This window comes from Helianthus annuus, chromosome 3, assembly GCF_002127325.2.
Source record: "Helianthus annuus cultivar XRQ/B chromosome 3, HanXRQr2.0-SUNRISE, whole genome shotgun sequence".
Lineage (NCBI taxonomy): Eukaryota > Viridiplantae > Streptophyta > Magnoliopsida > Asterales > Asteraceae > Helianthus > Helianthus annuus.
Genome location: NC_035435.2, coordinates 38,275,561 through 38,289,900, shown reverse-complemented (window position 1 = coordinate 38,289,900; position 14,340 = coordinate 38,275,561). Strand labels below are relative to the sequence as shown.

At 36.3% G+C, this 14,340-nt stretch overlaps 1 protein-coding gene across 1 annotated transcript; it reads left to right on the top strand.

Moving 5' to 3' along the window:
- The first annotated feature begins 3,162 nt into the window (after positions 1-3,162).
- On the top strand, positions 3,163-13,614 carry LOC110929121 (FGGY carbohydrate kinase domain-containing protein). Its single transcript, XM_022172243.2, has 15 exons — positions 3,163-3,318; positions 4,795-4,874; positions 5,304-5,421; positions 6,182-6,360; positions 6,956-7,038; positions 7,144-7,328; positions 8,617-8,678; positions 9,731-9,833; positions 9,927-10,055; positions 11,025-11,144; positions 11,238-11,358; positions 12,194-12,350; positions 12,468-12,540; positions 13,062-13,189; positions 13,343-13,614. Exons 1-15 carry the CDS (start codon positions 3,231-3,233, stop codon positions 13,463-13,465), a joined length of 1,749 nt encoding a protein of 582 aa, XP_022027935.1. The 5' UTR covers positions 3,163-3,230; the 3' UTR covers positions 13,466-13,614.
- The last annotated feature ends 726 nt before the right edge of the window (positions 13,615-14,340 follow it).

The following is a 14,340-nucleotide window of genomic DNA, read 5'->3' as shown; positions in this document are numbered from 1 at the left end:
TGTACGAGAAAATAGGTTTTTAGGTAAAACTGATGATTTTGCATGAAAGGAGAAAGGCCATTTCGCATGAAATGAACATTGTTCATTTCGCACGAAATAGCACATGCTCATTTCGTACGAAATCAACTGCCTATAAATACATGTGTTGTCATTTCGTTTGTATGCTTCTTGATTCCGACGCCGAAGTGCTGTCGAAGTGTCTCTAGCCTGTAATCGTTGTGAAATCAATAAACCGGACAGATTAATGATATTCTAGTGTAATTCAAGCTGAACGAAGACTGAATCAATGAATTCCGCCTCTGATTTAGTCTAAGATCTCTTCTGATCGACTCGTATAGGTCGCACGACGATCCTACAAATTTTTAATTCAAAGAAAATCTTTGTGTGGGGGCCATGTTGGCCGATCTCATAGGTGGGGGGGGGGGTCTAGACTAGGTTTAAACTAAACTTGTTACATTAAGGTTAAAATGTAAGTATTAGTTAGGATTTCTAGTTAGTTGATATTTATATGGGGTGTTATGATGTTCGGGGATCATAACTAGCTTGGTAATATTAAAACAGTGCTTCTAGAGAAAATTTGGTGTTTCGGGTAGTGTCCGGTTGTTCAGTTGGTTACCGGTTCGTTAAGGTGCTAAACTATGCAGTTTAGTGTGCTTTATGTTACCTTTTGTGACACTTTTGATTCCCGACACTTAGGAAAGCATTCAGGACCATTTAACCATATTTCTGCATAATATTAGATTGTTTAAATGCTGATTTTTGCTGAATTTTGCTGAATTCAGCATTTTATGTGAGTTTTAGGCACTCTCCGGCACTTAAACTATCTCTAAAAAGGCAGTTTTGTGATCCTTACTTTCCTACACACTATACTAGTGTAATACTTGGTTTCTGGCTCATTCTGTGTCTCAGCACACTGTCTGTCTATGTACTGAGTTCTGTTAGCATTTTCCTGATTTATCTGATAACTGTGCTAATTGTGTTTCGTGCATCATTTGAGTCAAATAAGCTTTCATGCAATAATGGTATGACATTAAGCAATATATGATGCACATGTATGTATATGGCAGTAATCAGTAAGCAGTTAATTGAAATTCAGCACAGTCCTTAAGCTCTAATCATGGTTTAATAGTTGTACGGATACCTGAATTTTTGACAGTTGTCACACATATACAATCAAGGGAACTGAAACAAATGGCATAAGTTTGTGTTCTGCTGAGAAGATGTATAAGTTGGTAAATCATGGGGTAGGGGTAATTCAGTCCCAAATATTTGGTTTGCAGCTGTTGCAGACTGAAGTTCAGGATGTGTTTGGTTCTACAATATTAGATCCAGTGTTTAATGAGGAGATGCAACTATTATTGGAGGAGTATAATGAGGATAGTATAATACATGTTGCAGTAAACTAGTTGATGACGATTGAAGAAACGATACTTAGGGTGGACTAGATACACACCTAAAACTTTAATTAATGTTTTGTTTCATGTTGTACTTTTCTTTCCAAAACGATGTACTTTCCATTTTAGTATGAATGAAATTCGAATTATTTAATTATTGTCACAAATAGCAAGTTATGATGTTTCGAGCAATCATGTTTTCGTCTCATTCCGATGTTTCTGCCATCGGTTGGGGTGTGACATTGGTGTCATCATATCTATCCTCGTTTGAAGGAATCTCCAGCTTGGGTGGAAGGGGGCCTCGGCTATGTGTTTAGAAAACTTGGACACCTCTGCAAGGTCTCTGGGCCGGTATGGCCGCGTAAGGGCATCATCGACCTTTGAGTCTTTCAGGATAGTGTCTTCTGAAGGCTTCGGCTTCTTATTGTCTCCAACAATGAAGTCTTCTGGTCCGGTGTGAGTTGGTTCATCATAGCCTACAATGTTACCGGATCGATAGTTGGATCTTTCTTTTTTTATGTTCTTTCGTTAGTTTGAGTGGAAGAACCTCATCCTAGGGAAAAGGATCCAAATGTTAACCCTCTCGACCCTATCCTGTTTTTCTAGCTGAGCCCTCAGCTCTTCATTGTGAGTTGAAGCGAACGCAGAAGTATTCCATGTGTTCATCATCCATCTCTTCTATGGTTTCTTTTGGACGTTAGTAGCTTGAGCAAGGGGTAAAGGGTTATCTTTTGACTTCTGTGGTGTCTCTTAACTTTTATAAGAGAAATGGGGTGGTTTTGGAAAATTTGACATGGTGTGATTCATTTTCCGTCAAGGGTGGACACAAATATGACCTTGTTCTTATGATGGAACCTTCTACGAGGCAGAAAGTCCCATGGATGGCGCCAATGTAGATGCCAAAATCAATAGCTTAACGTGGTTGCTGACTGGGGATCACTCCGACGTGCCTCCAACCACCAGAAACCCTACAAAATGAGCACTGTTAGCCTCGATATGGAGAACTCGTGGGTGTGTCCCTGACCAACCTCCGGCGTGAGAGTAAGGGAGTGTTTCATGTAATAAATAGGGAGAATTTATTCCGACCAATTTAATATGTGAAGAATGCTTGTGGAGCATTCAATATAGTGTAACTCTCTTTTGGAATGAATCCATTACCTTGCATCTACTTTGCCGGTCGTTTTAATCCCATTTTTCTTTATCCGGAGAGACCCTTCTGCATGTGGGCAAAAGGAATCATCTCCGAGCTGTCTTTTCAAAGGAAACATTGGAGATCATGTCATTTAATGAACCTGGACGTCCCATGCCCCTTTTCCCTGAGTCGTCTCATTGGAGTACCCTGTCTAGCCGACAGTAACAAGGTCATTAATGCTCTGACGTGATTATCTTTTCAGACATGCTCTTCTATCTTAACCAAAACTGTAACTCCTCTTTACAAAGGACAAGAGAATCATCAGTTTATTGGTCAGTCTTTTATTGGCCTTGACTGTTTGTGGACATACCTTGGAGGAGCAACCTCGGCTTTGGCTCACTTACCGAATTTATGGGTTCTCATCAGTACGTGTTAAGAGGTTATATTATATTTTATTTAACATGTGTATTACACGTGTTTTTATGCGGATTCCAATCTAGTTTTATAATAAAGGGGAGGTATTATTCACTAAAAAATTGGTGATTAGCCCCTTTTATTTTGATGAGTAGTAATAATCTCAATTAGTAAAAGATTAACTAAGTAGAACTTTAATTAATAAAAAAATGTTGTTAAGAAAGTATAGAAGATGTGGTCTACAAAAGGTTGGCTCCGATGCCGCACCGCTGCTCAACCACCCATCCAACATGACCACCACCACCACCACCGCCACTCCTCCTTTCCGTCGGTCAATATTTCTAGGTATCGATGTCGGCACCGGTAGCGCTCGCGCAGGTCTCCTCTCTCTCTCTCTCTCACACACACACACACACTCGCGCGCTTCGTTTGAATATGCGTATGTATACAACATGAGTATTGAGTGATAAGAGTATCCTACTGGTTTAGTTTTGATAATTATTTCAGTTTTCGTGTGTTAAATTAGGGAAGATGTACATAACTGTTAGCCTTTGGAAGTCAACTAAGGTGTGTTTGTATAGTTTGTATACCAAAATTTGATGCGGATCTCAAGGATTTCGTTGGAGGTCATGATAGTTGATTAAGAATTTTGTATTTAGGTATTGTGAATGGAGATAAGTGGAATGGCGATGGTGAAAATGTACATACATACATACATATGTGTGTATCTATAAGTGTATGTAACGTATGCATAGTTTAAACATTAGGCATGAGGATCCTGCTGGTTTAGTTTTAGTGATTATTTTACTTTTGGTGTTAAATTGGGGAAGACGTGTTATTTTGAAGTCAACTAAGGTGTGTTTTTATATCTAAATTGATGTGAATTCGAAGGATTATGCTGAAAATTCTGATGGTTGATTTAGTATTTTGTAGCTAAGTATGTGAATTGGTGGATTGATGATGCTGAAAGTATACATACATATAGGTGTGTATGTAATGTATGCATAGCTGAAATGCCGGTCATGTGTTTGGATCTTGCAGTATCATCGTGTTATACACCAACACTTTAATTCTGAAATTGCCTTCATTCATATGTATGATGCTGAAAATACATACATACATACATACATGCATGTGTGTGTGTGTGTATTTATAGGTGCATGTATGTATGCAATGCATAGCTGAAGTACTAGACATGTGTTTACCTCTTGCAGTGATCATCGGGTTCATCATGTGTTAAAACATGCTACTGATACACCAACGCTTTAATTCTGAAATTGCCTCCGTCCATATGCTAAATTGCTAATAATGTTTCTTGTTTACATTCTATGTGTCCTATATCGCCCTATCCTCCTGTAATGGAAAATGGGCCCACAATATGAGTATGCAGTGTAAAAGAAAATACGCAAGGAGAATAAACATCTTATTTACAGGATTAGAAACATTGACCGGTGGTATGTTGGTATTAAGTTATTCTTAATGAAACATTAAAACTGTTTGAACTTTGAAGACTACCCAAATATATTCTTTGCTATGCACTGTTAAGTGAATGTTTAGTTCAATACGCTGTATAAATGTTTGGCTATTGACCAATATCTAAAATGCCTCTTAAAAGGAAAAAAATATCGTGGACCAAAATATAAGTTATTTAATTGATGTGTTTGCTAATGGGGAGAAAATTAAAATAGGATTAAAAATTCTCCAAAAAGGAAATTTTTATTCTTTTAAAATGACCCAAAATGGGAAGTTTTGCATTTTTTTGGGTGATAAAGGGAGTATATTATTTCTAACAAACGCAAGCGAGTGATATATTTTTTATGTATTGCAGTATTCATAATTTACTGTGTGTTGCAGGCCTTTTTGATGAGGCTGGGAAACTTCTGGGTTCTGCTAGCAGCCCGATACAAATTTGGAAAGAAGGTGACTGTGTTGAGGTGATAACAGTTTCTTCAGTAGAAATTTAGGCCATCAATATATGAGGCTTGAATTTAAAAAAAAATATATTCAGGATTATAATGCTTAAAATGATATTACATCATCACAAGACGCTTTAATAAGTGGACACTGACCTGATTGGTTGTCTCAAAAGTGCTTAATTTTATTAACCTTGAAATGATTTATGTTGATTTAACATTGTTAAACAAACTTGTTGAAAATGTCAGTTCTGTTTAGGTTTGGTTGTTGACTTATGTAGTAGGATTAATCTAATAATATATTGCAAAGAAGAAAGTAAAGAAATGATCGTCTCTTTTCATGCAAAAAAGGAAAATAACAGATACGGTTTTATTTGTCTGGATGTCACTACATTTTGACATGCTCTTTATGCTTTTTTTTTTTTTTTTTTGAAAATTTTGCAATTTCAGCAATCTTCAACTGATATCTGGCTTGCGATCTGCACTGCTGTTAAAAGAGCTTTATCCCTTTCTGATGTTGCTGGTGAAGAAGTAACTGGCGTCGGTTTTGCAGCTACATGCTCTCTTGGTTAGTTTATTCTAATTCTATTAGCTGTGAAGTTAGTTATCAATGGTGGCAATTTCGACCTATTTACTTATGTATGATTCAGGTTAAGTTTTATCTCTAACGGGTCAAACAGGTAAATATTTAGCTGAAAAGGATACGGGTCAAATGGACCAAGAGTCATCTAATGTGTCATTCTTTTGATGCATAAACTTCCTAATCATTTTATTTAAAAAAAAAAATAGAAAGTTTTTAAATAACCTCATTATAATCATATTTGACTCGCTAATAAAATAGTTTTCTAAGGCAAAAAGTGTGGTGGGTCAGTTCAACCGACCCATTTTAACCTGTCCAAAAAGTACTTGTTCTGGCCCATTAGCCAACCCCTCTTCCCACCCCAACATTTTGCCACCTCTGCAAGTTAATCTTTAATCTTATATTTGGCCTGATTCATCTAGCATAAAAGGAAATGGGTCAATCCTCAAGAGTTGCTCGAAGTGTTTTTTTATTTTTATTTTACATAAGACCTCCTAAATCGTTTTCTTCAAAAACTAAGATTATTTTCTGAGTAATGCAACTTTTTTCTAATCATACTTTACACTCTAATTACCATCTTATTTATTTATTTATTTTTTGCAAAAAGTGTGCCGGGTCAATCCGACCGACCCATTTCTATTCAAAGAAGTAACCCGTTTTGACCAGTTGCTCAACCCGCCCATTTTGCGACCTTTACCATTACTGATTTGATCTTTGATTTAACAATCGATTTGTTTCTTTATGCAAGTTGCTGTGGATTCTGAAGGTCAACCTGTTTCAGTATCTTGGAGTGGTGACACAAGAAGAAATGTAATAGTATGGATGGATCATAGAGCTGTAAAGCAAGCTGAAAGAATAAATTCCTTCAATTCACCCGTTCTACAATATTGCGGTGGTTCAATTTCTCCTGAAATGCAGCCACCTAAGGTATTAAGTAGCTAAATGTCGATTTATAGTTCACCTTATACGCCGGATTCAAAGAAATAGTAATCCAAAACTGATTATCCGAAACGAGTAAAATGATAACTTAATCTTATCCGTTGTTAATTTGTTTCGTTGAAGCAGGTATGAAACTAATTACTACCCAAAACTGTTTATCTAACACTTATATAATAAGATAATTAGAAGCAAAATCTCTTTATCCAAACATTAAAAATTGGAGTGAGGTACACGGATGGTCCCTGTGGTGTACCAAAATTTTTGATTTGGTCCCTAGATTTCCAAAAGTACACAGATGATCCCTTTGGTTTGCACATTGTAACGCATTTAGTCCCCAGCTTTTTCCGAAAGTACATGGATGGTCCCTGTGGTTTGCACTTTGTAACGCATTTAGTCCCTAACTTGGACATCCTAAAACCTTTAAATTTGTTGGTTGGGGACTAAATGCGTTACAAAGTGCAAACCACAAGGACCATCCGTGTACTTTTGGAAAGTTAGGGACCAAATCCAAAATTATGGTAAACCACAGGGACCATCTGTGCACTTTAAAACTTGATTATGAATTGCATTCTTGCTATTGTAGCTTTTGTGGGTGAAAGAGAATCTGCAAGAATCTTGGTCAATGGCTTGGAGGTGGATGGACTTGAGTGATTGGTTGTCATACAAGTAAACAATGCATTTCTCTTTTCTTCCCAATTCCAAAAATACCCCTGAATGTCTCACATAGACAAGGTATTCAGATGTTATCGTTCTTTTCCATACTTTTCATAGAGCAACAGGAGATGATACACGCAGTATGTGCACAACAGTATGCAAATGGACGTATCTAGGTCATGCACATATGCAGCATATTGATGAAAATAGCTCTCGAGACATGGAAGCGTGTGGATGGGACGATGACTTTTGGGAAGAGATCGGTTTACGTGACCTTGTTGATGGACATCATGCTAAAATAGGTACTTTATTTCTAAAAGAGTAAAGTACATAAATGGTGGTTGTGGTTTACCAAAATTTTGGATTTGGTCCCTAGCTTTCCAAAAGTACACGGATGGTCCTTGTGGTTTGCACTTTGTAACACATTTAGTCCGTCTTTTTTTTAAATTCTTGGACGGTCCCTTTGGTTTGCACTTTGTAACGCATCTAGTTCCTAACTTGGACCTGCAAAACCTTTAGATATGTTGGTTGGGGATTAAATGTGTTACAAAGCTCAAACCATAGGGACCAGTCGTGTACTTTTGGAAAGCTAGGGACCAAATCCAAAAATTTGGTAAACTAATACAAGATGGAATTTAAAAATGGCATAACTATTTTCTGTTGCTTATGTTTATATTTGATATGATTAAGAAAATTATATAACCAGTTATGTTATAGGGTTCCTTTAAGGGGTGTTTGGATATTCAATAATCAGGATAAGATAATCAGCTGTAATAAAATGGGAGTAGAAGATAGTACTAATAAGATAATCAGGTGTTTGATTGTTTGAAGATCTGATTATTTAAGGAATTTCCATACTATAAATTAGCAACTTCTTGGTGCTTCATGGTGTTGTGCCCCATGGGCATAGGGTTTTTTTTTTTTTTTTTTTTTTTTTTTTAAACTGATTTTTCATTTCTAACCCTAAAGTTTTCATATTTTGCATTCTAACCCCTTTGATTTTTTTCCTTTACAAAGCTTTTCATCTTTTGCAATTTTACCCCAACAATTTTTTATATTCAACTCTGGTTCCCCATACTTTTCATCTTTCGCAAGTTTTTAGTTTTACGTTTCGTTCTAATTTTTTCAAGTTAACAAGCCGCAACGTGCGTGTGGGGTTTAACGTTTTTCGTCTATTTTTTCCCGTTTGACAGGCCCGTCGCAACACGCTTATTTTTCCCCATTTGACAGGTTCGTCGCAACGCGCGAGGCCTAGATCGACTTAAGTTATTCTTTTTTATGTTTTACGTTTCGGTCTAATTTCTTCGTATTAACACGCCGCAACGATTTTACGTCTGCTTTTCGTTCGGTGTTATTTTTTCTTTTTTTATTTATTTTGTTTTTACGAGCTTTTCCGGTGTTAATTGCCGCCGACAGCTGTGTGGCATTGGTGCTTTTCGTTCGATGTTATTTTTTTCCTTTTTTTATTTATTTTGTATACCCTTGATGTTTACATTGATCATAAAATTTGATTATTATGTTAAATTTTGTTTAATTAAGTTCTTGCCTGCATTTAAACACTCGTTTTTTTTTTCTCATTTCGATATGCAGGAAGAAGTGTTGCTTTTCCTGGTCATGCTCTGGGCTCTGGTCTAACATCCGAAGCTGCGAAGGCAAGAAATTTTGTAATGGAGAATTCACATTGATTTCAACTGGCGTTCAATTGAGGTTCATTAGTTAATCAAGGCAACAAACCTTTTAATTGGGGGAATGTAGAACGTTTTTTTTTTTACTTTTAAGGACTTTGAATGATAGTATAGAAGCTTTTCCACTCTTATAGGCGGGTGGGATTGGATAACTGGTCAAAACCGGTACTCTATGTAGTTAATATTGGTGATATATCACCGATATATCGGTTATTAGTCCCCATCTAAAATATCGGTGTCAAATATCGGTACCGATATTATCGGCGATTTTGATATATCACCGATATATTCCCGATATCAGTACCTTTCTTCTTAGTTCTACCATTCGTCTTTCTTCTTATTGCTGCTATTAGTGTTTTAAGTCTTAATCATATCCTACTTGCTACAATTGTTAGTGTTTTGCAAGTTGCAAAAGGTTAATTTGTTAATGGTATATAAAAATTCTACATGATATTAAAATTACCGATAGCCCACCGCGATAACCTATATCTCAAATATCGGTCCTCACCGATATCCGATATTTTACCGCATTAACTGCATGGCTGGTACCTTTTGGTAAGAGTTTGAAACGCTTCGTGCTGGATTGACTCCGAATTTGCGTATGATTATTAATGTTTTGTGTATACAACTAGTGTATCAAATATGAAAAAAATATATTATTTCAATACTAATTTTTTTAATATATAATAGTTTGAAGATTTTGTTCATTTTTTTTTGGTATGAAATTTGCTTTTTTTGTTCAAATATATTTTCCGCGTTCAGGTTGACTCAATATCCTATTTGATTCAATTAGATTATCGTGTTGTGTGGGGTTAAGTTATTGTTACCCGTGTTACAGCGTGTTTGGATTCAGGTTCTAAAATCTGGACATGATTTAATTAACCGTTCTGTGTTTGGGTTGAACGCAACCCAAAACTATAAAAATCCTGTGGACGACTTTCGACTCATTTGACCTCTCTGACCCATTCTTAATGGCCATCTTTATATACTATACTCAATAGTAGATTTTGTTCTTTCAGGAATTGGGTCTTGTAACGGGGACTCCAGTAGGAACGTCACTGATTGACGCTCATGCCGGCGGCGTTGGAGTGATGGAAAGCGTACCCAAGTCTGAAGCTAATGGTTATACTTTTTATTTTACCTTGTTTCCTATCTTCTGTTGATGCATTATGATTATTTTGTTGTCTTGTTTTTTATTATTGTATTGTTTTTCAGAATCTGATGATGATGATGATGATGCTATATGCCGGCGTATGGTGTTGGTTTGTGGAACTTCCACATGTCATATGGCGGTCTCGAGGAGCAAATTGTTTATCCCAGGTGTCTGGGGACCGTTTTGGTCTGGTACGCATTTCACCCCTCGCACAAGAGTTTGCTATAACTAGCTGATATAGTTTTTTTTTTTCTTCAAAAATAATGGAAAAGCCCAAGTCAAATTTTGTTTTGACTTTTGAGTACCTAGTCTACCCAAAAAAGCATTAGGCTACAAAAACTTCCATTTGCGATAACTTTTAAATATCGCAATTTAAGGTAATCAGAGCTGATTACCTCATCGAATTGTGGCGATATTGACTAGGTAGATTTGTTTTTCGGGTTAAATTAAACTGGCTATCCAAAACAGATATCTGACCTATGTTGTTAATATCAGTGATATATCGGTTATCGGTCCCCATGTAAAATATCGGTGTCAAATATTGGTCAGAATAATATCGTCTGATTGTACTGATATCAGCGGTATTGACCGACATATCACTGATTTCCCCGACATCAATACCTTTCTTCTTAGTTCTACCATTCGTCTTTCTTCGTATTGCTGCTATTAGTGTTTGAAGTCTTAATTGCTAATGTTAAATGTTGGTGTTTAAAGTCTTAATTGTTAATTGTTAGTGCTTTGCAAGTTGCAAATGGTTAATTTGTTAATGGTAGGAGAGTAGACTGAGTTGTTAGTGTTAAATTGCTATATATATAAATTCTGCATGATATTAAAATTACCGATATTTTACCCCATTAACTGCATAGGATCTGACTAAAGTTGGTTACCTTTTTTATGCAATTCACTCCAAATAATTTTGCTAATATCATTTTGTACCCGTGTTAAAAGTGTGTAGACCACCATCAGGGCTATATCTTTGGTGTGACAAAAAGGCATCAGATATCCTGCATCTAAATCTAAATATAATGTCACGTTTCTTGCTGTAAATATTAGAATTAACTTGGAAATATTTATCTTATTTTTTTTGCTTGTTCTTGTTAATTTTTCCCTTAGTAAAAGGTTGTGTTTCATTTTAACATCCTCCGTTTTAATATGTTTAGCTATGGTTCCTGAGTTTTGGCTAACTGAAGGCGGCCAAAGTGCTACTGGTGCTCTTTTAGATTATATAATTGATAATCACGTGGCTTCTTCACATCTTGCAAACCGTGCTGCTTCCCAAAGTAAGATTTATTTTTTCATTTTTTATGCTTTTTACCTTTTTTTTAATTAGAAAAGCTATTTTATTTGGCTCTCTACTCGTGTAAATGTTGCAGATATATCTCTGTTTCAAATGTTGAACGATCTACTAGCGCAAATGATGAAAGACACGGGAACTCCATTTATCGCTGCGTTAACCGCTGATCTTCATGTCCTTCCTGATTTCCATGGTAACAGGTAAACATGGTCTAGAGGTGGCAAGTATGGGATGGGTCAGGCGTAGGGCTGCAAATGAACCGAATGAACACGAACAAGACCTTGTTTGTGTTCGTTTGTTAAGAAAATACATGTGTTCACGAATTGTTAATGAACACTAACCGAACATATTTCGTGTTCGTTCGTTAAGAGAAAATGAATGTGTTCGTGTTCGCTTGTTAATTTTAGGCAACGAACACAAACGAATGTTCATGAACACAAATGAAGACAAACTAAAGTTCATGAACACAAATGAACACAAACAAGCGTTCATGAACGGAATATATAATGCACTGATACTTATTGAATATTTTATTTGTTGGAATTTTGAAGTATTTAAACAAATTCTAAAACTAAAAACACTAATGAACTATCGAACATCCTCTGTTCGTGTTCTTAGTTAAATGAACGAAATTTCTTGTTCGTGTTCGTTGATCTATTAAACGAACACAAACAAACTTCCCACCGAACGGTTCACGAATTGTTCGTTGAACGTTCAGTTCGTTTGCAGCCCTAGTCAGGCGGGTCAGGTAATAGGTCAAAAAGGTAATTTTTGGTCGAGGTCAAACTGAGCTAGGCTGACCCAAAACACTTTTGTCCTTTTTTATGTTTTTTTTTTAATTTTATGTTCATAAGTAATTAGTGAGTCAAGTATCATTACAAGTTATATTCATTATTCTTTCGGTAATAATCTTGTTTTAAAATAAATGATTTTGGAGTGTTTATGTAATTATGTTTTAAAAGTTACACTTTATTTTCAACCCGTTTCATTTTTAAGTCTAATTCTTGTGACGACTCTACATACATCTTTCCTTAGGTCTCCAATTGCAGACCCAAATGCAAAAGGAATGGTTTGCGGTTTAAATCTTGATACAAGTGAAAGACAGTTGGCTCTTCAATACTTTGCCACTCTGCAAGGCCTTGCATATGGTACACGTCATATCATCGAACATTGCAACGAACATGGACACAAAGTAAGTGTGCTTTTAGCAAACTCCAGAAACGTTTTGATTTGATGATACGTTCATTACAAGTCTTGTGGGAAGAATTGAACATCGACTATCACCAATACATGTTTTATGTGTTTACAGATTGATACACTGTTTGCTTCTGGTGGGCTTTCAAAGAATGCGTTGTTTATTCAAGAGCATGCTGATATCATCGGTCTCTCTCTCTCTCTCCCTCTCTCTCTCCCTCTCTCTCTCCCTCAAAGGCCAATAAAATTTATTAGAGTAAACTGCCATTTTGGTCCTTGTGGTTTGGTCACTTTTGCCACTTTAGTCCAAAACTCAAACTTTTTGCATCTAGGTCCCTGTGGTTTCAGTTTTATTGCCATTTTGGTCCAAAAATGAAATCATGTCATATTTGTCTTATAAAATCCTGTTATTTTGTCCTTTTCCGCAGGGGCAAAATGATCATTTCTTTTTTATAAATAAATTACATATTTTATAAGACAAATATGACCTGATTTGCCCCTGAGGAAAATGACAAAATTGCAGGATTTTATGATACAAATATGACCTGATTTGATTTTTGGACCAAAATGGCAATAAAACTGAAACCACAGGGACCCAGATGCAAAAAGTTTGAGTTTTGGACTAAAGTGGCAAAACTGACCAAACCTCAGGGACCAAAATGGCAGTTTACTCAAATTTAATATTTATTCCCGACACATGATGATGCAGGTTGCCCTATAATTCTTCCTCGTGAAAGTGAGTCCGTTTTATTAGGCGCCGCGATTCTCGGTGCTGTTGCTGCAAAGAAATATCCTACTCTCAGAGACGCCATGAAGGCGCTCAATGCAGCTGGTCAGGTATGTAGTAATCTTCATTGATAAAATCATTTACAGGTGGCAATATCATCTGCTCCAGACCGTATGCGTATGAATGACATGGGTTGGGTCATTTTAGCATGAGTTGGGCCATTTTATACGGGTCGGATTATTTTTTCCATTTTGTTATTACAGGTAATCCATCCGTCAAAAGACCCTAAAGTGAAAAAGTATCACGATGCTAAATACCACATATTCAGGCAACTTTATGAACAACAGATCACGCATCGGTCAATCATGGCCGAAGCATTGTCGTAAAACTCCAATCCGGATCTTTGTTAATGGTTTTCGTAGTCCAATTTGCAAATTGTAAAATGGTTTATCATGACAATTTCAATTGTAGTTTCTGATGGTATGGCCCTATGTATTTAAAATTCGGGTCTGTGAAGTTGATTGCATTATTTCTATCGGCCCTAACACAATTAGCAAAACTGCTAGAGAAAACGAGTAGGATTTTACAAATGAGCCGAGCCTGAGCTTGCCTTGTTTAACCTAAGAGAGCTCGAGCTTGAATCATGTGTGTTTTTTAAACTTGAGTTTGGCTCATAGGAAGTTTATCAAGTTTGAGCTCAACTTGTTTTTCTATGTATTACTTATTTGACTTGGTTCGAGCGCTTAGCGAGCCAATATTAGGTACCTCATGAGCGGCTAAACTCTTTTACACCCTAACAACTAGGGCTGGCTTGCATTAGACTGGACACGATTGTAATACAATTACGACATAAATTGTAGGCATTCTTATGTGTCCATATTGTTGATCACACACGGTCCAAACCATGTGAATGATTTATGTATTGGAACAAGTCTACTTGTGATAATGGTGACAATTTTTTACATGACGAGAAAATAATCGGGTTTTGGATTGTCGTATCTAAACCGTTAATAAATGGGTCGTGTTTGGGTTAACTTGTTTAATTAGAACATGTTGACCCTCTAACCAGTTTATGATTCATTTAATCTGATAACACGTTTAGATAAATGAGTTCGGGTGATGTTTCAGTAGATGATTTGAAGTGTGCAGGGTTGGAGTTGATATTTTCTACACAAATAAGTACATGAGTTGTGTTTGGATATCTTTTTGAAACCCGTCTTCTTGTAAACCAAGCCCCACTTACCCCTAAATATATTTGATA

Excerpts from the sequence above, each read along its gene's own strand:
- LOC110929121 (XM_022172243.2), top strand. The coding sequence starts at position 3,231 with ATGACCACCACCACCACCACCGCCACTCCTCCTTTCCGTCGGTCAATA. Across the intron at positions 9,834-9,926 it reads ACCCAAGTCTGAAGCTAATG|AATCTGATGATGATGATGAT; the intron begins GTTATACTTTTT and ends ATTGTTTTTCAG. Across the intron at positions 11,359-12,193 it reads CCTGATTTCCATGGTAACAG|GTCTCCAATTGCAGACCCAA; the intron begins GTAAACATGGTC and ends ATCTTTCCTTAG.